We start from the raw sequence: 21,166 nt of genomic DNA, 5'->3' as shown, positions 1-21,166 counted from the left end.
ACGAATAAGCATCTGATCTGAGATCAGTCTCAAAGGGCAAATAATAGAAGAAAAGAGACAAATAGGCCGAGCTGGTTCAAATCCAATTCTCTCCCAGCTTTGGGAACGCAAAGCGTTTATGGAGAACTGTGATTGAATCTGCACCGAGGCAATATGCAGTTGGTGGTGTGTATGCTGGAGCTTTGGTATAAAGTTACCCATGTGAGCAATAAACAGACACATGTCCAAAACAGAGCATCATCGCTCTTTTGCAGGAACGCACAGAAGGCCAGCTGAGAGATATTGGCTTGAAGATAATCTCTCAGGAAGTGCAGTGCTGGTCATTAGTTTAGTTTGAGGAATAGCCAGTAATTGTCACTGTTATTCAAACAAATAATTCAAGATGGCAAAGAATGATAGAAAACAGATTCAGCAAAAATGGCATTGATTATGTCATTCTTAGGGGAGTGATCCTGTCGTCATATTGCATTTTTCAAACACACACACACGCACACATACACAGAAAATATATATTGAAAAAACTACAAGCGCTATCTGTGTAGAAACCAGTATGGAACAACAAAAGCCCTGACAGGAAAAAATCATTACAAATTATGTCCAAATGACTAAAAATCACTAAATTAAGATCCAAACACTGAAAAATAATTAAATGTGTTGTTTTAACAAATTTTTCCAATTGCCGTAAGTGTGTTCTATCACAAACACATTACTTGTTTTCTTACACTCACTCACAGCGCTTGAGCAGGCTATGCTAGCTATTTCCCCTTTAGGGCCGTAGATGATGATCTTTTTCTCGAGCCTGGGGTGGCTAGGCAGTAACACCATATGTGCAGCATGGATGTTTCTCTTCTGTTTTGCTTGAAAAGAGTGACATTAATGACGCTTTTTTTTGGTTGTGTAAGCGTTTAGAGTTCTGTCTCTGGAGCTCAACTCGCACTGCATTATCCAAATAGCTGCATCTGCACAGTTCTTGCTGTGTTTTCCTGTTGGCTCTGTGCAGGCGCTCACACACAGTAATCAGCTGCCTTGGACGGTGGCCTGCAGTTGGACTGTACCAGCACAGTTTAGCACAGGGGTGTGTGTGAGCTGTCCGCCTCATGCCTTGACTCTGAGCCGCATTGAGGCGGATCAGAGCTGCATTTGCGTCCCAGTGCGAAAGCCCCTTCTATTGTTGACGGTGGGGTGAGCCTCGATGTCCCAGTCAAATAAACCCTGGCCGCCGAGGTGTATTGCGAACTCCATTTCGGATGAAAAACACCCTCTAATTAGTGAACTGAATTACGGAGCCCAGACACCTGCCTAATTAAGCAGCCTCGTTCCCGTATCTTTTTTGATGATCGGTTGCCGATTGGAGAGGCCAGCGCTGCAGTGCATCTGCTTTGTCTCGCACTTGCCTAATTAATCTTAATCAGTTAAATCAAAGCTGACGATCATTTCGGTTGTCTGGAAAAAAAGAATAATAAAATAAACAAACGATTAAAAACAAGGGACTGGCAGACTTTGCGCTGGGAGCCACAGCTAAACAGATGCTTTGAGGAACCCAATTACTGCCGTGCCGGGGACCGCCTCACAGCGCCTCACACCTCCGCCTTAAAGGGGCCGACTCGGGTCGGAGATAGCGGTCGTTTTCAACCTGAGGCCCGCAGAGGGGTACCCCTCGTCGACCTGGCTGCCACGGGGTCCCCGGTGACACTCCCTATGGAGACAGAGCAGAGCACTGGGGATGAAAGAGAGCGAGCGGGATCATCGGTGCAGCGCGAAGGGCAGCACTGAGGTGTTAATGAGGCCTGCAGATACAGCCCACTTTTCACCAGGCCTCACGCACACCCTCATGACAAAATAAATTAGATTTCCTTTTTTTGAACAGACGAATAACAAAACTCTTATCTGTAACCTGTAATTAGTAATCTAGACAGTGAGATTGCTTGGTGAAGAGAAGCGTCTCTCGGTGAGGCGCTCCGGCACCTGCCCTGGGGGGTGGAGTGCTCGGAGGTTGTGTGTGTGAGTGTTTACATGCAAGGCTGGCTGTCTGGTTCATTTCCATTCTGCTTGTTATGCTGTTATCCTCTTCGTGAAACACCTACTGGGGAAGGTTAAGGATATGAACAACAAGAAAAAATACTGTGTAAAGAAAACAATTCCCACAAAAGTTACGCGTGAAGAGCAGGAAGGTCAAAGGTGGAAGGATGAAGGAGAGAATGCATAAAAAGCAGTTTGAAGGGGAGCTTAAGGGGAGGACGGGGGGCGCAGTTAGAGGAGGGCAAATGGAGGAAGTGGGAATCATCTACAGTGTTATCATCTTTCCAGGTTTCATTTCTGTATTCTTTTATTCATTCATGATTTTCTCCAGAAACTACGGCGAGACCCATTCACGTCCTGTGGAGTTTCTCAGCTCACCTGTTTCCACGGCCGATTTTCCAGTGCCCTGAGGTCACTCGACCACAGTGCAGGGGGTGGTGGGAAAAGAAAAGAAAAAAACAAAAAACGGTTGGTCTGTGGAATATGCATGTGGGTTTTTTTTAAAGGAGCATGAAACTGAGCGTAAGACCAGAATAATGCACTTGTGAAAAAATTTGCTTCATACGTGTCAGAGCATGACAGAGGGCTCTGTCCCTGCAGCAGCACAGAACGTACCTAGCGCTGTGGCGCCACGTTGGCGGCCAGTCAGTGCGCTAACCATCGATACTCGATCGAGGGTCATTTATGTAGTGGACATTTATCTACTATATAGCCAATATGAATGCTTTTTATGTCCTTTTTTAAATGTCAGGACTTTGCTGTATTTATTTGTAGAGTACTTCCAGGCCAAGGGGTTCAAAGTGCTTTACAACACAAAGTAAAAGGGAGACAATGACTGTCCGTCAAGGTGAAGTATACATGTACTGTAGAACATATACATAGACTTTGGACGGTAGGCTTGTATACAGTGGAAGATATACATACACTTTAGAGCATCTACATAGACAGTAAAAAATACAGATAGACAGTGGACGATGTACACAGGTTGTAGAGCATATACTCATACAGGGTACACAGACAGTAGGGGATTTATATAGACTATAGAGAATACATGGACAGTAGAAGATATACACATATTATGAAAGATGTACATATACTTTAGAGGATGTACAGGGATTGCTGCGGATATACATATTCTCTAGAAGGTCTAATAAGAGTTGTGAGGCCAAACAGCATGGTTTATCACATGTGGAAAGAGAGGTCTGTATTGCATCGCTAGTGATGAGCACCACAGAGCTTACACTTTTCACACTGAGCTCCACGTCTTCTGAAAAAGAAAGGCTTTTTTTTTAATTATGTCACATTGCGTGGCAGAGACTCACATCCAGAGCCACTTGCAAAGCTTTCATTTGTGAAATGTTGCCAATTTATTGAGCTGGATTTTTACTGAGGCAATTCTGGGTTTAGTATCTGACCCAACAGGTGCAACAGTGCTGCCCCCTCTGGGATCTGAGCCGGCAACTGGTTGGGTTACGAGCCCTGGTCCTCACCAGTGCCTCCCTGGGCATGGCCCTGCTGAGTTTTGTCAGGATAAGGCGGGTGCGGGGGTGTAAGGGGAGCCCCCTGTGAGCTGCCATGTTTGTTTTATTATTTCAGTTTGAGCGATCGGGTGTCCCCGTAGCCCTCATTACGGAGACCAAAAGTGTTCGCTCCAGGTCCCACTGCTCTTTCAACGGGTGTCCCAGCGGTGACTCAAACAGCGGCCTCCGCTCCCCTCTTCCCTCCTCTTCCCTCCTCCGCCACAGCTGCTCGCCACACGCCGGCCGAACCCCCCCCCCCCCCCATCCACCCCCCAACCCCCAACCCCCCACCACGGTGACGTCCCTCCATCTGCGCACTGTCAAAATATTTCAGCACCGCACTCGCCCTTGATGCAGTGAATCTGGTTGACAGAGCCACCGCTGCGGGGCCCGGAGTTGGCGGTTTCGTTTCTCTCCCTCCTTTTCGATCCCTTCCTCCCACGTCTTCACAGAGTGAAAAGGGCTGGTCCTCTGGATGCCTCTGGCGGGGGTCGCCCCCCATCTCGCTCGAATGGTCGTGTCACGGTAACTGATCAAGCGAGTTACACGCGCAATTAGACCCTCTTCATTTCTTCCCGTTGGTTCTGCGCCCCAAGGGCCAGCTGTGTGTCACCTCCTCCTGGGATCGTCGGGTGAACCGTGAGAAATGTGTTCCACCCCTAGAAAATACCAAAGGGTTCTTTTTTTTCCCTGCTTGGTTTAGGCATAAAACCACCGCTGGTGCTGCTGCTGGTTCGTATACCATGGGTATGGGTATGGGTGTGTTGTTACCCTGGTCTGACACTGTTGCTCATTTAACTTGAATGGATACACATCTGTTCTCTTATGCTGGGAGTCCCTCTGGACAAGAGTGTCTGCTAAATGAATGTAATGCCATGTAATGGACAGGGGGACTTTGCTTCAGAATTTTTGAGTGTCACGCTGCACTTTTGAGTCACATAGAGACCTTGCCCTCAGACTGATCTGCCTAAACCTTTGCAGGAAATTACACGCCTGTTCATTTCCTATGTCCTGTCTCTGTGTCTTAGGGTGTCGGACAGAGTGGGATGAGATACGCTGCTGGCACAGGGCCGACGTGGGTCAGGTGGTCAATGTGTCGTGCTCGGAGGTGTCTCAGCTCTTCACCAACAACCAAGGTAAAGGGGCGCGGCCGATCGACGATGCAGAGGTAGAGGGGAAGCTCTTCTCAGGGGTCAGAGGTCACAGTACTGAATAACACAATATACAAACATCATGATTCAGAATATCTGTGACTACTATCCAAACCATGACCACACATTCACTTCCTGTATTCCTTCCTTCCTCTGTACTTCCTTGTCCAGAAGATTCCAGTTGGAAACAGGAGGATCTGGTGCTGTCTGCCTTGCTGTTGTTGCGGTGTTTTTGCCAATGCAAATGCCCCGTTATGAATGTTTTTAAGGAGCCAGCAAATATCAGACTCATAACTTGGATGGTAGGAGAGGCAGAAAGTGTTAAGTGCATACAGCTATCTTGAGAATATATCTGTGCTACTTTTACACAGTTTATATAGTTCACCAGTGATTCTAACATTGTTGAAGACATCATTACATATAACTTTACTTTACTCAAAGCGATTCAAATGGAATTTAAATTTCACTCAATGTTTGAGGACGGGTGCTCCCAGTCTCCACGTACACGCATCCGAGAAAACGTGAGAGCCGCCCACCGCGTCTCTGCGGTCTTGGCAAAGCGCGGGAGGCGTAATGATCATATCTATTGAACCGCGTGTCACATGTCGAAAACAAATAAATGAAATGAGCGCATTCAGAAAAATCAAAGCGTTCGCTGAAACGCTGGGAGCGGGTGCGGTGGACGATGCTCATTATGCCGTGTGATTCACCATTGTGCTCCGGAAATTTCTCTCAGGGGTGGCAGTGATCCTCCAGACGCGGGTAAGGCAGTCAAACTTTCACTCGGCCCTGATGCTGGAAGCTGCTCTGGATAACAAAACAGAATTATGGTGGTCTCTCTCTCTCTCTCTACACACACACACACACACACACACACACACACACACATGCACACACACACACGGAGCAGATATAATCCATTGGCAGGCTATCAGTCGAGCCGCCCACAGTGCCTTCTTCAGCGAGCGAGATTCTCCTGTTCCTGACATCAGTAGCATCACCACATCCTCCATCCCCCGGACCTGTTCTTCCGCCTCCCAGCTGACCTTTGACCTGGCGCTTCATCACTGAAGATCTCAGACCTGTACGCTGCAGGGAGGCAGCATGTTGGACAGCACTGGAAGTTACCTCTGGCTCTGCTAAGCTTTTAAATATGTATAATCCCCTGTAGTGACCAGCATTGAGAATGCCAGCAAACTGAAACAGAGAAGGATGCACACACACACACACACACACACACACACACACACACCAGGAAATACTAGCTTTCCTCTTTCTGAATATTCTGCAAACAACCGCTTTGTTAGTCTTTCCATTAGTTAAACAATGTATTCCGACCACTCCAAACTGACATAACATTCTGTTTAAGATTTTATTGGTCTACACACTTGCATTTTGTTAACCTATTGCCTGAAATGAGAGTGAAGTCCACTTGGGTTAAACCTGTATATGGCTTATAATTACACCCACTGGAACATTGATGGAAACTTGGCTGCACTGTGTTTCTCCAGGATAAGCATCTGAAATCCCTACTGTTATAAAGCAAAGGGCACAGCCAGTTCAAATGACCCAGTAAATTTAATTCTTTCTGATGCCCTGAATTCCAGGCTCAGACACAACAATGCGGTACACTTCTCCAGATCTGAAAAACTAAACCTGAAAACCTTCAGAAAAGCAAATAAAATTGTGGTTTATACTTAAATGCCACAGAGTTTAAGAAACAAAAGTAAAAAAAAAACCTTTTAATGGTAAGTGTTGACTTGGCCTGACTAGAAGATTTACTGTGGAGTAGTGAAACCTTACAACTTCCAGGCTCTTTATAGCTCACAGTTTACATGTCAGTGGTTCTGATGTATGTGTGTGTGTGTGTGTGTGCGTGTGCATGTGTGCCTGTGTGCCTGAGTGTGTATATGAAAGGTGTGTGTATGTGTTTGAATGGTTTGTTCTGGTAAGTTCCCTGATAATTGGTACTGTGAAGAATTATGCAGAATTATGTGAAGAATTATTATTACTTGCAGACTTGCCCTCCCTCTTAGGACATGGAGAGCTCTAGATTAGACTGCCACACACAATCAGTACTACTGATCTGGGATCAGTCAGTTATGTGTCAAACCTTAGCTTCACTTTGCTTTCCTTATTATTATTCTGTAATACAGCCACTGTGGTTTTTTAGCACCCCATTTAAATGAATCTTTTTCTTGTAAAGAGTTCTGTGGGTCGTGTCAAGCCAGACACGAGAAGTTTTTACTAACAAAGTCCTATCCTCAAATAACACCCACAGAATGAGGAAGTTCAGAACCCCAGAAACTGTGTGTGTGTGTGTCTGAAATGTGTGTATGTGTGTGTATGTGTGTGTGTGTGCATGCACAAGTGTGTGTGTGTGTGTGTATGCTTGAGAGTGCAGGCAGGAATTGATGCAATCTCTCCATGCATATAAGGTGCTGTGTGTACCTGTACCTGTACTGCTGCTGTGGGCAGAGGGGTAGCACCTGCTGGGCGGTGCAGAGGTACAGAAGTCTGTACACCATCTGCAGGATATCCGTGTTGGGCAGATAAGAGGTGATGGGAAACACCCAAAGCCTGAGTGCCTTGCAGGGCTGGGGGGGGCTTCTCCCCTCACTCTCCTGCCTAATTCAGTTCATCACTACAGCATTCAAAAGCTCTGGGAGTGATATGCCAGACCATGTTGTGGTCTATAGCATGCACAGACAAGCATATCTGTGAAAAACACACAGGAAATAAATTTTTGTATTGCTGCCCTCCATGTGAACCCGATGTCCCCGTGGTCATGGCTCTGGGGGTGTTGCCGCTGCTCTGAGGAGAGAAGAGGGGAGTGAGTGGTGTATGATGAAGATTTTGGGGGGGCGAGCGCGTGGCAGGTCAGGTAATCATGCCAGGAGGGGTCGGGGGCGTTGGAAGTGGTCGTTTTGGCTCCTCCTGAGAGGGAGAGAGCGGAGGCGCGTGCATCTCTGCCCTGTGGAGGTATGAGCAGATGGAGGCATCGATCGGCCAATCACAGGTGGCTAATAAGCAAGCAGCTTTCAGGTAAACACTGTTGCTTCAGGCAGGCTGACCATGCTTGTGTTTGCATAAATCTGGAATAACACAGAAAGACTTCACACCCCCCTTCCCACCCACCCCATGCCTCGGCTACGCTTTGGGTTTTTTGCCATCTGAGTCAAGACACTGAGACCCCACACACTCTCAGAATCACAAGTGCATCCCATTACAGATGACAAAATTGTCTTAGGTATGATCTACCCCTCATCAAATGGAGATTATGTCTAAATAGCTGTAATAACAAATATATTAACATGAAATACGTGCCAGATTATGGAATGTTATGATACCCAGAAAATGTGGTTGAGAATGTTAAGTGTTAAAAGCAAGTTTGTACGAGGTGAGACTGTTAGCATGTGTTAGAATGTCTGTTCTGTTGCCTTCCTGTGAGTAAACAGGGGAGAGCTCATGCGTATCTTTAGACGTCAAGCAGCGTCTGTGCACACCGCCAAATCAACGCCACAGCCCTGAACTCTGACCTCTGGCTCCACAGCACATATTACTATCTGTCAAAACTGAAAAGGAAAGAGAGAGAAAACACTGTTATGATCTCCCTCCCTTCCTCTGTCTCTCTCCTCTTCTCTCTGCCTCTTTCTGTTAATCTCACAAAGAAAATAGACGGGGAACAGAATGAACTTTCAAACGTGTACTGTTACTTGGACTAACTCACATACACTGCCGCCATGGCCTAACATGAACGAACCAGGGCCAGGCAAACAACACCATAAATATGGAACATATAGAACAATTGTACTGCAATGGCATTAACAGCTATACAAAACCATAAACCTAACACTTCTCTTTCTCCCTCTATCATCCATCCATCCTAGACATCTCACTGTGTAATTTCTTGATGGAAGACGTAATTTTGTTTTGTTTGTGTTTGTTTTAATTCCGGGCATTCTGTGTCGAGAGCGTGTGTTCTATTACTTCTCAAGCGGGTGTTATTACTGTGGAGAGTGCTTCATTTGGAGAGTATATAATCACTGTGGTGAAGGGCTGATTATGACAAACATGTCTCATAGACCTGCAATTTTACCACAAACCCATTACAAGGGTAATGAAGCCTCCCTCTGCCATCACCACCATGTATGTCCAATAATGTGTGTGTTTTCTCAATAGTATCGCTGAATAAATATGATTGAGATTTATCTCACAGCTGTCCATGTAGGTCTCACCTCTCAAAGTCAGAATTTTGCTTAATTACTAAAATCATTTTTGTTGTGTTGATGAGGTCATTTCTAGGACTAGAGGTGTGTTGGACTGAGTCCAGGAGGACATCAATTTTGCAGTGTGGCCTGCTGATTTATGAACTTGTCTTGTTAGATGCCAGTTTGAATCCTGGATGGGGATAATATCAGTGTTCCATTGATGAGGGTATTGAGTTTGAACTGCTTCAGCAAAATATTAACCTGCATAAATGAATCTGCAAAACAAAGCAATTTTTCATGCCCTGGAGAAGGGTCTAAGAAAATATATGATGATGATGATGATGAGGATGATATGTATGTGTATTTTTCCAGGCTATATCTCAAGGACCTGTACAAAGGATGGCTGGACAGAACTCTACCCCTCGTACGAAGAGGCCTGTAAATTTGGGGAGGATGTGGAGACAGAGTCTGAGGTTAGCTGCAGTCAGATACAATATGGCCATTTTGTACATGACATCACAATGGGCAGACATCACAGTAAGTGGGGGCAGTGCTCAGTGAACCCGCCCTCTGTGACATCATGCATGAAATGTCATAGCAAGGACCAAACAATGTTGGGTGTCAACCCTCTGTTAAAAAATCACCCCTCAACACATCTCTCATTCATTGCATTTTCTCACGCTGTTATGGGGAGCACAGTCTAATGCAGCATAATATAGAAGCACAGTGACCATGTATACACAACACACTGAGATTATTGTTTGTATTCACAGTTACCTATTCTCATACTTCCCTGTAGAGATGGCAAAATATAAGAACAAGAAGAATAATACATTTGGTTCCAAACTGGAATACAGTAATATGTGATGTGATGTCTTTACTTAAAAAAAGCGGCGGTTCCGCCTGAACAGGGCCTTCGCTGAGGACATGAAAGCGAGTGCTATTTGAATGGTTTTTGCTGTTGCTCTCGTGTGCTGGACGTGCTGGAGATGCATTCGTTTCCCGCTCAGGGGCCCGTCTCCCCTCGGCATGGTCGCCTGCTCTCTGGGCAGCGCTGGGTTTGATTGCGGTGCACCTGCCAGCAGAATATGCAGAAATATGCATTATTCATGTCTTTCAGCGCACAGACACTGGGCCTGTCAGCCCGGAGCGTGCTCGGTGTGTTCAGAGAAAGAGCATGGTCTTTTTTTTTTAATGCTTAGCTTTCTAATTCCTGCCAACGGCTTTATCCAGTGGATGTCTGTGGGACTGGGGAATAATGGCTGACAGAGACTTAATAACTGTGGAGGAGCGCAGATAAAGAGGTTTAGAGGTTTGGGTAATGACCCTCAGATCCTCCTCAGCCTGATTATCAAACCTTTGAGATCCTGTCAAACAGCACATTCATTCATTCATTCATTCATTCAGGTTTTTGTCATTGTTGTCGTTGAAGAAGTTTATTATGCACCATCATAAGTGGCTTAGTTAACATGCACGTAGTCATGAAGATTCATGACCAGCAACACAGTAAATACGGAGTGAAGTAACACTGGCAGTGAGAAATAATCATTTCATAACATTGTTAAAAGCAAATCTTTATCCATTATTTTATTTGATTATTTTAATAAAGTAGTGAAGGGCTCAGATGAGAAGCACTCTCTGTATCCCTCTGCTTTTCTCCTTCCTCTTCTTCTCTTCTCCCTCTCTTTCTCCCTTTCCATTCTGACCAGTGTACCTACACACCGTTACTTAGTTAGGTCTATTGCTATACCCATTTGTGGCTTCTGTAATTACATATCTGTGACGCTACTTTACATTATTGTCTTTTAGCAAATGCTCTTATTCAGAGCGACTTACATAGGCTACGGTTTTTATACAGCTGGATATAACCTGAGGCAATTCTGGAGTACCTTACTTGTCCAGGGGAACAACAGCAGTGCCCCAGTGGGGAATCGAACCAGCAACCTTTCGGTTATGAGCCCTGTTCCTTATCACTACAGCACACCGCCATCCGTGACGTGCATGCACACAGTAGTTACTATACAGTCACACATTATTAGTTATGCAGGTGCAGTGTGGTAATGTGGATGGACTTTCACTCTGAATGGCCAAACACAGCAGCATTTATTTGTTCATTTTTTGGCAAGGAGCTGCCGTTACTGATGAATACGCAGTCACACCTGGGGCGTGTCTGGTGTGGCTGGGAGTTGGTGGCGCTACGCCTGGAAACACGGTCAGACTGATGAGCATTTGAGAAACCCGAGCTGACATTAGCGGAGAGACTCTCCGCCTCAGATTTGCAGGGGATGGAGCTGTGCCCGCCATGACAACACACCAATTAACGCGGCTCGTCTTCGTGGGAAAATAACGCAATTGCCTCTCTCCCAGTCAATTTAATTTAAATGCTCGCAAATTGCATACACAACCACGACGGTGCACGCTCCGCATATTTCATACCTGTCTGGTTCAATAGTGGAATACAAATGGTTTGCCATGATATGAATGCAGTACCTGTCTGTTTTTAGACTGAAACAGATGTTGCTGTGTCGGTCACTTAGTGGGTTGACAGTGGCTTAGCTGTTGAAGATCCATTTAGTGGAGCAACTAATAATGAACATGTACATTTAGTGCACTCTGATGTACTGAATCAATTGCAGAAGGCACAGCTCTCAGCTGATGCAATGTGGTATAGTGGTAAGGAGCGGGGCTCCTAACACATAGATTGTGGGCTTGATTTCCAGCTAGGCCACTGCTGCTGTACCCTTGGGCAAGGTACTGAATCCAGATTGCCTCAGTAAATATCCAACTCCATAAATGGATAACGTGTTAAATCTGTCAGCTGAAGTGGCTAAGAGTGTCTGCCAAGCAACGTAATTAAAAAAGTCTTTCGTTTCAGACGATGTACTACTCGACCTTCAGGCAGGTGTACACCACGGGCTATGCCACGTCACTCATCTCTCTCATAACAGCCATCGTTGTGTTCACCGTCTTCAGGTAATGTTCGCTTGACTTCAAGTATCGTCCACTTGACCTAGACGTTTACTGTCATTATAATTGTTAAAATCGAACTTCTAACATTCCATAAAATGTGGTATAACATATCACACCTTTTTCAGTCTTTTTAGTGTTCAGCTGAGGCAACAGTCATCCGCACATCAGGTCTTACTGAGGCTGATAACGGCAAAGGCTTCAACCTTTACACTGTAGATAGTGGGAGCGAGGGGGCAGAATTAAACAAAATGCGGGGAGCTTTCACCTTAAAACTGCCTCTGCAGGCAGCCAGAAATGGGTCTTTGCCTGGGCTTTATACAAGAAGACTCTTAAGGAGTTAGTTCTGCTGTGACTCACTTCACACAAGACTACTCTTAAGGAGTTGCGTTTTCTGTTACTCACGTCATACAAAATTGCTCTCAAGGAGTTAGTTCTGCTGTGAGTCATTTCGCACAAGAAGACCCTAAAGGAGTTAGTTCTGCTGTGACTCATTTCGTACAAGATGACTCTTCAGGAGTGGGGTTTTTTTTGTAACTCACAGGGCTCACTGCAGCCATTCTTTCATTATTGCTGCTCATTGAGGTTGACTCTTAGCACAACGTGTGTTGCGTTTTCACGTGGCAGATTGTGACGGAGGTGTCCAGCGCTGTGCCTGCACAGCTCCGTAGCGCTTCAGCTGGTGTGTCCACATCTGTTAAAGGGTGAGGCCCAGGGCGAGGCCCAGGGCTCAGCTCGTTCAGTCAACCCATGCAGCAGCTGACATACAACGGCAGACTACTGAAGCGTTCAGGGAACGGAAGCAGAAACCAAAACGAGAAATGAAAATTAAAAAAAAAATTCCTTGAAGCAGAAAAGCAGAATGAAATTAATTTTCAGTGTTCTGCAACAAAAGACATAATTTAAAACATTTCTAATAGGTTGATAATTTATTTTTTTAGTCTCTGTCACAACTATGTAGTGAACCAAGTGAGACCTTCTTGGACTTATTTCTAGTCCCTCCTAGTAGCTCCTCTGAAGGATTTCCTGAGTTTTGGGTAGCATGGTAGCTTTAACTCTCTGAACAAGTGAAGACACCTTCTGGGTGAGTGGATTGAAAAAAACACCGTAAAAACCAACTGTGAAGAATGAAATCCCATCTAAATAACCTTTAACCCAACCTCATTCAACAGGAAGTTCCACTGCACCAGGAACTACATCCACATGAATCTGTTTGCCTCCTTCATCCTACGGGCCAGCTCAGTGTTCGTCAAAGATGGGGTGCTTTTTGCCGACGAGACCCTGGACCACTGCTTCATGTCAACCGTGAGTCGGACTGAATTGACCCCTTGACCCCTTTTTTTTTTTAATTCATTTCATTTACCAGTGTTTCTGTAACAGCAGATTGGTCTGTCTGAAACAGCAAATGCTGAGAAAAAAATTCTTTGTGATCTATAAATAGCATATATGTAAGATATATGAGGATATATCTTACATATATCCTTAAAAGTTTACAGAAAAAATACGTAGTAAATCTGCTCTGAATAGGAACACTGGGGTATAATTTCATTTGGGATTAGATTTTGGGGAGATAATATAACGAGTGCGGTGCTCTCGTGTGTCCCATGACCCTGGTGGAGCAGCGGGGAGAGGGGATGGGGGTGCACACTGAAACGTTCCCGCTACATGGCTGAGAATGGCTGTGGCTGAATGTAGCGGAATTCTGAGAGCAGGGATGACTCATTAACAACAATGTAAAAGAAGGGCCCCTGCTATCGAGACTCTGGGGTTATTTTTAGAATGCAAATCCAGACAAAGGAGATGATTAAAGGATTAAAGCATGCTGAGGAGTAGAAATAATAGCAGAAAAAAAGAAAACAAAATAGTGTGATTACAGAACAGAATGATTAACGATGAATTGGGATACAGACGGCTTAAAGAGGATCCATTCTCCGTGGAGTTTTTACATTGGAGTCCAGATTGGCCTTGATTCAGTTATCACTTTGTCCCACCCACTGCAATAGACATTAATGAGGTTTCAGCTGAGCTGCGGGTTTGAGTCTCCCTGTTGGGACAAAGCCTTTCAATGTGTCACCATGCACCTGTGTCTTGTATTGATGCTTCACCCAGCCTGGACAGGGGTCACATATACTGGCATCTGCAAAATGTCATATTACATTACATTACAGCGATTTCCAGCACAAGAGTACAGAACTGTATCTATCCACGTCTATATGAGCAACAGTGACAGGCCAGGCTAACAAGACTCCCAGACCAGCAAGTATATGCACAAGAGCACTCAAGCATCATCAGAAGTTAACTTGTGCTAATCTGAAACTAAGACCGTGACAAGGAGCAGGGGGAATCCAAGTGCAGAGATAACTCAGGACACAAGAGGTCTGGTTCAAAGAAAATAAAGTTTTCTTTATTGGATAGCCAGGAGAAACAAAACAGGCTTGATACAAGAGTTCACACACAACAAGTATTGCACCTCAAGACTGAGCAGAGGCATGAACGAAGGGCAGAGCTTCAATAGCGAAGAGCACAGGTGTAATCAATAGGTAATTAGCACAGGTGAAAGACATTAACTAATGAGACACAGAGAACACAGGAAAGCATGTCGCCATCTGGTGGCCAACCTGGGAAGCAGCAGCCGAATCCCTGACAAAGACAGCCTAGAAAGCTATGGGAAGCCATTAACCCTTTCGCACGATACTTATTTTATGCTATGTAGCGTGCGTGTTACGTTATATGGTTCGTTATGTTTTCATTACCGTTGTTAAGCTTTTCATAGTTTTCACCGCTGCATTTGCAATATTTTCTAATGTTAAATCATTGTTTCCTCAAAGCTGAAATTAGCTAGAATTTTTCCAGTCTCGTGTTCTAATCACTAAGTTAGATCACATAAGTGTAACTGTACGTGCGAAAGGGTGCATAAAGTACATACACTACCACATAACACAGTGTCACCAAGTTATAATATCCATAACTCATGGCAATAATATAAGTAAATAAACAGCAAGCAATACAAATATGTCACTTGTGACACTTGAGATGATCAGGCCCCCACATGGCTGAGTGCCCTAATCCACCCCTCACGCCCCCCCACCCCCCACTACATAACCGGCCCAGGCGCCCACCGAGTCCCTGTCACTCAGCCAATACCATGTTATGAATATGATTCATATGTAATCCAATGAGTCTTTATCACATGGGGGGGAGGGGGGTGGCAGTGACAGATGTGTTTGTCCCTTCGCCTCTCCTAATGTGATAACGTCTCTGTGCCCGGAAGGCTGGAGGGGTCTGAGCTTATCCCAGAAACATCTGCGGCATGGCAGTGACGCCGTTTCCCACCCTGAACCCCAGCCACAAGCTCCAAAGCCGCTTATGCCACAGTCTCAAAGACAGAGAGGCTGTCAGGTCCTCTTTTTTAAGTATATGGTACAATGCATCTCTCCTGTAGGCTGGCAGGCCAAAGAATGGACTGCTTTTATTACCGGGATCAAGCCTGGTGCTCAGACAACAAGCCTCCTGATTTCCTAATAGTACCTGCAGGGGTCTAGTTTACTTACATATATTGTGTGTGCGTATGTGTGTGTGTGTGTGTGTGTGTGTGTGTGTGTGTGTGTATGTGTGTGTGTGTGTGTGTGTGTGTGTGTGTATTTTTTCCCTGCAGGTTGCGTGTAAGTCTGCGGTGGCCTTCTTCCAGTTCAGCATTCTAGCTAATTACTTCTGGCTGCTGGTTGAGGGAATGTATCTGCAGACACTCCTGGCTTTGACCTTCGTCTCTCAGAAGAAATACTTCTGGTGGTACATTCTGATTGGATGGGGTCAGTAACTGAGAGTTCCTTATTGTTCCTGTTCATTGTTCCTCCATTTCCTGTGTTTCCTCATGGCGCTGAGTCACAGCTGATTTGTATCAGGCAATTTTGTGTTGTCCTGGGTGCTTGCTTGAGGAGTGCGCAATAATTTTTAATTGATTTTCTTTGTGAAATGGTGGTGACTCATTCTGAAAATGATTGTACTACTAATGATAGTACGATGATGAATAACTAAGTTTAGACAAAGTGAAAAGTACAAAAAAGCAATTTGCGTATTATTGTAATTAAAGACAGTAGTACAGCTATTCACCTGCTCAAGGCACTTTATAGTCATAAAGAGTCATCACACAAGCAACATTGGATGTTAACTTCCTGATAACCAATCAGGACCAAGCTGGACCAGGATCCACTGTCTGTGCAGGGTTTATGGGAGATGACACCCTCCTCATACTGAATCCCTTTATGTCTCTCAGGACTGCCAGTATCAATACTCACCGTGTGGGTGCTCACCAGAAACTTTTATGATGACAGTGGGTATGTACCAGGAACATTTTTCAATGTGTACACATCTATCTATCTATCTATCTATCTGTCTATCTGTCTGTCTGTCTGTCTGTCTGTCCATGTTTGATCTATTTGTCTGTATGTGTAGTTTAACAAGTTAAATAACAAATACATACAGAGATCATACAAGAAGGATATTGATTGATATCATTGTTATTGTCAGGAATATTAAAGATGATAATAAATAAATTCATAAAGTGATGATGCTTACACACCTGCCTCTCTGACCATTGGGAAGTGTGACGTGGTGGAATTTCTGGTTGCAGGTGCTGGGATGACACAGAGAATGCAGTGATCTGGTGGATCATCAAGGGCCCAATCACAGCGTCGCTGCTGGTGAGTGTGTGGGAGCTGAGCCACTTTGGGGGGGGGGGGGGGGGGGGGGTTTGCACCTCACCTCTCAGCTGCTGCCTGCCCAGAACCTGTCTTGTATTGATTTGTATGATAAACAGTGATTTCAATAAGCAACACTCATGTGCAGAGCATTCACTTTGAATGAACATGCCGCATGCACCCATTGTTACATTTTTCCCCTCTCGGTCTCATAGGTCAACTTCATCATCTTCGTCAACGTGATCCGTATTCTGGTCCAGAAGTTAAAGTCGCCGGGGGTTGGAGGCAATGACACCAGCCACTTTATGTGAGTCAGTGAAAAATAAAACGAGTGACTCACCATTTACAGGGGGCCGCAGGAGTGTCTCCAGAGAGAGAGAGGCATTACAATTACCCCAGTACAAGAGCTGTATGCCTACCACATTTGGGAGGGATGCTTAAGCCATGCCTGTTTCAGAGCACCCTCTGAGGAGGTCTCAGAATGATCTCCTCAGAGCAATGGGGCCTAGCTTATGAGCTGGCTCAGGGTAGCGCAGATGCTAAATGACTCTAATGATGCTGTAGCTTGGTGGGCCATTACGAAAAGGATGAGGTGCTGTTTGTCAGAAGATGGCAGAGGCGGAAAAAGAAGAGCAAGCTATGAAGCTGATAAAACTTGAGTTAATTTACAGGGTGTGACATTATCAACTCCAATCAACTAATCAGCATTAGGTTGCTCCGAAGAGACCAATCAGCAAAAGACAGTATCCTGGGCTGGGTTGGACGTTATATTAGGCGCACTTGGCTGTACTTGTGAGTGTGGGACTAAATCTGAACTTCTAAGGTAAATGTAGGGCATGGCTAATTTAAAATACTATAGGTTTGTGTTTATCAGATTAATGATGAAACGTGTGGTATCTGGAGACCTTTATTTTTTAAGAACTTCATTTTATACTAGAGGACATGTTCTGATCTACCTCTCTGTGATTGGCTCACTACACCTGGACAGTATCATTATAAATTACTACTGCAACTGCTACTACGACTGCTACTACTACTACTACTAGTACTACTACTACTAATAATAATAATAATAATATGTTAATTAAGACCTGTGTGTTAAAAGCTCAAAGTAATATCATGTTTGTAAACAACAGCTGAATAGGGTAATCACATTTTTTTAGTTTTTGCATTTCACACACTTCTAACTTTGCACATTAAGACTTTTTGTAATTTGCTGTAACATTAATGACTTTAATAAGATGAGCGTTCCTAAAATTTCTGTCGCTTTTATGCCTCCCACTGCCATGGGCATTAGTATGATTTAAACAACTGAATTTAGTGAAGTATTCCTCAGGGTTTGTCTGAGATTAATTTAGCTGGATTTAATTTCAGTTTGTTCTTCATATATTCATAAATTCTTCATAAGGACAGCTGCCGAGTGCTGTAAGAGTGAAGAGATTCCTTGTTTACAATTGCAATGGACAACTTTCTCCAGGCTGAACTATTAAACAGGCAACTGAGATTGTTGATAATAATAATAATAATAATGATAATAATAATAATAATCTGCCTCAAACGGCTTGCTTGATCTCAATTTGTGATGTATGGTTTGACCAAATTTGCAGCAAGTAGTGGTCTCGGTTGAACCTTTGGCCTATGAAGAGTTTATTATGTAAAGAGACAGCTTGTTGGAAAATACATTCCTTATCAAGTCAAAAAGCGTCAAATCAGAGTCAAACTGGCAATGACCCCCATGGCACTTGGGTCAAAGTTTGGATATAATCCCAGCTGCAGGGCGCTGGAGACAGATGTTTTTTCTCCTGTTTCCGGAGGAGAGCCGTTGTCCCAGAATGCACCTCTCTCCCTACAGACAGAATGGACAGAAATCTTCATGCAAAACTCCCAGAGGCCTGCTGTGTGCTTTTCTAACTTTAGTAACAGCGTCAAAACAATTTTGTTTGCCATTGCTTGACTTCTGTGAATCTTGCGTCCATAAAATATTTTTTAAACCAGGGACGTCTTTCTGATTCACATCAGAAATGTAAACATTGCTTTTACAAACTTCTACATTTGTTGTTTTGTATTTAAGTAAGGCTTTAACATATGGGTAGTGATATCATCACTAAATCATCATCACATAAATGAAGCATCATCACTTTATAACCAAAGTGGTGTACCAATAGCAAAATTAAAGTGTTACTACCTGATTACTTCACTTTTACTGCCTGTTTACCCATTTACAAAATCCTCATGCAGTTAACAAGTAATAGTTTATTGATTTTGTGTCTTCTAACAGCATAAAAAGGCCTTTCAAAGAAGTGTGACAGACACAAGAACCAGAAGCCATTGTAACATCATAATGTTAGGTGTCATGACGATTTGCTGTGTTTTTCCCTTTGCAGGAGGCTGGCTAAGTCCACCCTGTTCCTCATCCCGCTGTTCGGGATGCACTACATGGTGTTCGCCTTCCTGCCGGAGAGCACGGGCGAGGCCGCCCGCCTCTACATTGAGCTCGGCCTGGGGTCCTTCCAGGTACAGGGAACGCACGCGTCTTCATCCAACTCCCACGCCTGAGCTTAGCGGAAACAAAAATGGAAAAAGGCTTTCCATAAGCCAGGTCTCCGTCTGGTCTCCATATCACTGAAAGCCAGACAGATAGTGCAAGTTAGTTTTCATATTTGGAATAAATTATTCTAGTTAACACACTGCCATATCTGTTGGTGCATAGGCCTTCTCCCTCTGTAAGTGTAACGGGTGGTATCTTGCGTTGTGTTTTTTTTTTTTTTAATATGATGTTACGTGGGTCGGCGAGCGAGCGAGTTTCGAACCGAGGTTCTTACTGCTCGCTGCCAACCCCTTAAAGTCAGCGTCGTTGCCAGTTGAGCTAAAGGCAAATTGCCGTTAGCCTGACGGCGACAACGCTACTTAACCAGGTCTCAGGGGGAGTGACGTAGCCGCTGCAACCACTCGGCTACCTGCTACCCGCTACCTAAGGCTTTACGCAGGACTCACACGAGCTACTTCAGCTCCGCTACATAAGCATGGCTTATAATCCTAAACACTTATTATTACATTTGCTTGGCAGATCCTCTTATCAAGAGCATCTCACACAGCTTATAGTGCTTAAATGCTGTCAATTTATAGAGCTGCGTATTTACCAAGGCAATTAGGCTTGAGTACTTTGCCCAGGCACATGAGAGCAGTGGCCCACCTGGTTTATGAACTCCTGATTCTCCTGCTCCTGATTACCAGGCCACTGTGCTGCTAAACCAGCTCTCACATGAGGGCGTGACTACAGTTAAACACTTATCCAGTATATAAATTCATATTCAGTAACATTACATCAGATGAGGAAAAAAATACGTTATTCATATATACTTACAGATATCTCTTTAAAAAATTATAACAAATCTTTGTCTCAGATATTAAGCTTGAAACAACATGTTTCACTCTATTCATGCCTGTCTGTATTTTTGTAATTTATAATGTTTATCTTGGATATTGGTCACATATTTTTGACATCAGTCTGAGTAGATTCCATTCATAAATTCATTAATAAAGCCATTGGTAAAACTCGGGTGACAGTTCTGTAATCACAGTGTGTGCTGTCCTCTGATTGGGTGGGAGAGAGGAGGGGCGGAGCTATGGCAGTAACACATGGCTTCATGTGTTTCAGGGATTTGTTGTGGCTCTGCTGTACTGCTTCCTGAACGGAGAGGTAAGAAACACATCACACACACCCATGCATGTCACGGCCGACCCACAGATGATTTTTCAAACAAGAGCAGTGCGGGTTGAAGCGGTGACTGTGGTGATGCTGGTGTTCCTGCTGAGATTGTGGGAACAGGCTGGGGTCATGCTAGGGACTGGAGAGGAGCCGGTGGCAAGGTTGTTGCTGTGTGACAGAAAGGGAATGTTGTGTTACAGGTGCAGGCGGAGATGAAGAGGCAGCGATGGTGTTGTTGAAATGTCAGAGAAACGCTGTGAGAGTGTTGTGCTGCTGTTGCAGGTGCAGGCGGAGATGAAGAAGAGGATGTGGAAGTGGCAGACGCAGGGCTACCTGAGCTTCACTAAGAGGCGCAGGACTCTGTTCACCGAGAGCAGCACTGTCACACAGATCTCCGTGCTGGAGAAGTCCAGCCCCAAGGAGCTGCTCTCCTGCGAGTGCCACAACAGCGTCTCCTCTGTCTGAGAAACAGTGCGTGTGCGTTTGTGTGTGTCTGTGAGTGTGCGTATGTATGTGTGTGTCTGTGTACGTGTGTGTGTGTGTGTCTGTGAGTGTGCATGTGTGCGTGTGTGTCTGTGTACGTGTGTATGTGTGTGTGTGTTAATGTGTACGTGTGTGTGTGTGTGTGTGTGCGTGTGTGCGCGCGCGTGTGTGTACGCGTGTGCGTGTGTGTGTCTGTGAGTGTGCGTGTGTGCGTGTGTGTCTGTGTACGTGTGTATGTGTGTGTGTGTGTGTGTGTGTGTGTGTGTGTTAATGTGTATGTGTGTGTGTGTTTGGGTGTGTGTGAGACTGTATGACTGTGTTTCCTCTTCTTTATTGTGTTCAGCTGTGTGTTCATGGCTTGAACGAGCCCCCAGCTCGTACTGCAGAGGTAAACACGTGAAAGATTTAA

General features: G+C 44.7%; 1 protein-coding gene across 1 annotated transcript in view; it reads left to right on the top strand.

The window, feature by feature from the left end:
* Positions 1–20,739, top strand: part of LOC118773202 (pituitary adenylate cyclase-activating polypeptide type I receptor-like) — a 39,469-nt gene extending 18,730 nt beyond the window's left edge. The window contains exons 3-13 of the mRNA XM_036522035.1: positions 4,568–4,675; positions 9,274–9,374; positions 11,777–11,874; positions 13,041–13,173; positions 15,524–15,677; positions 16,142–16,202; positions 16,499–16,568; positions 16,781–16,872; positions 18,950–19,079; positions 20,224–20,265; positions 20,557–20,739. Coding sequence (XP_036377928.1) covers positions 4,568–4,675; positions 9,274–9,374; positions 11,777–11,874; positions 13,041–13,173; positions 15,524–15,677; positions 16,142–16,202; positions 16,499–16,568; positions 16,781–16,872; positions 18,950–19,079; positions 20,224–20,265; positions 20,557–20,739 — 1,172 coding nt within the window. The remainder of the gene's footprint in view (positions 1–4,567; positions 4,676–9,273; positions 9,375–11,776; positions 11,875–13,040; positions 13,174–15,523; positions 15,678–16,141; positions 16,203–16,498; positions 16,569–16,780; positions 16,873–18,949; positions 19,080–20,223; positions 20,266–20,556) is intronic.
* The last annotated feature ends 427 nt before the right edge of the window (positions 20,740–21,166 follow it).

The sequence above is a fragment of the Megalops cyprinoides genome, chromosome 2 (genome assembly GCF_013368585.1).
Source record: "Megalops cyprinoides isolate fMegCyp1 chromosome 2, fMegCyp1.pri, whole genome shotgun sequence".
NCBI classification, from domain to species: Eukaryota; Metazoa; Chordata; class Actinopteri; order Elopiformes; family Megalopidae; genus Megalops; species Megalops cyprinoides.
Note: the sequence above shows the minus strand (reverse complement) of the source record. Positions and strands in the feature narration are given on the sequence as shown.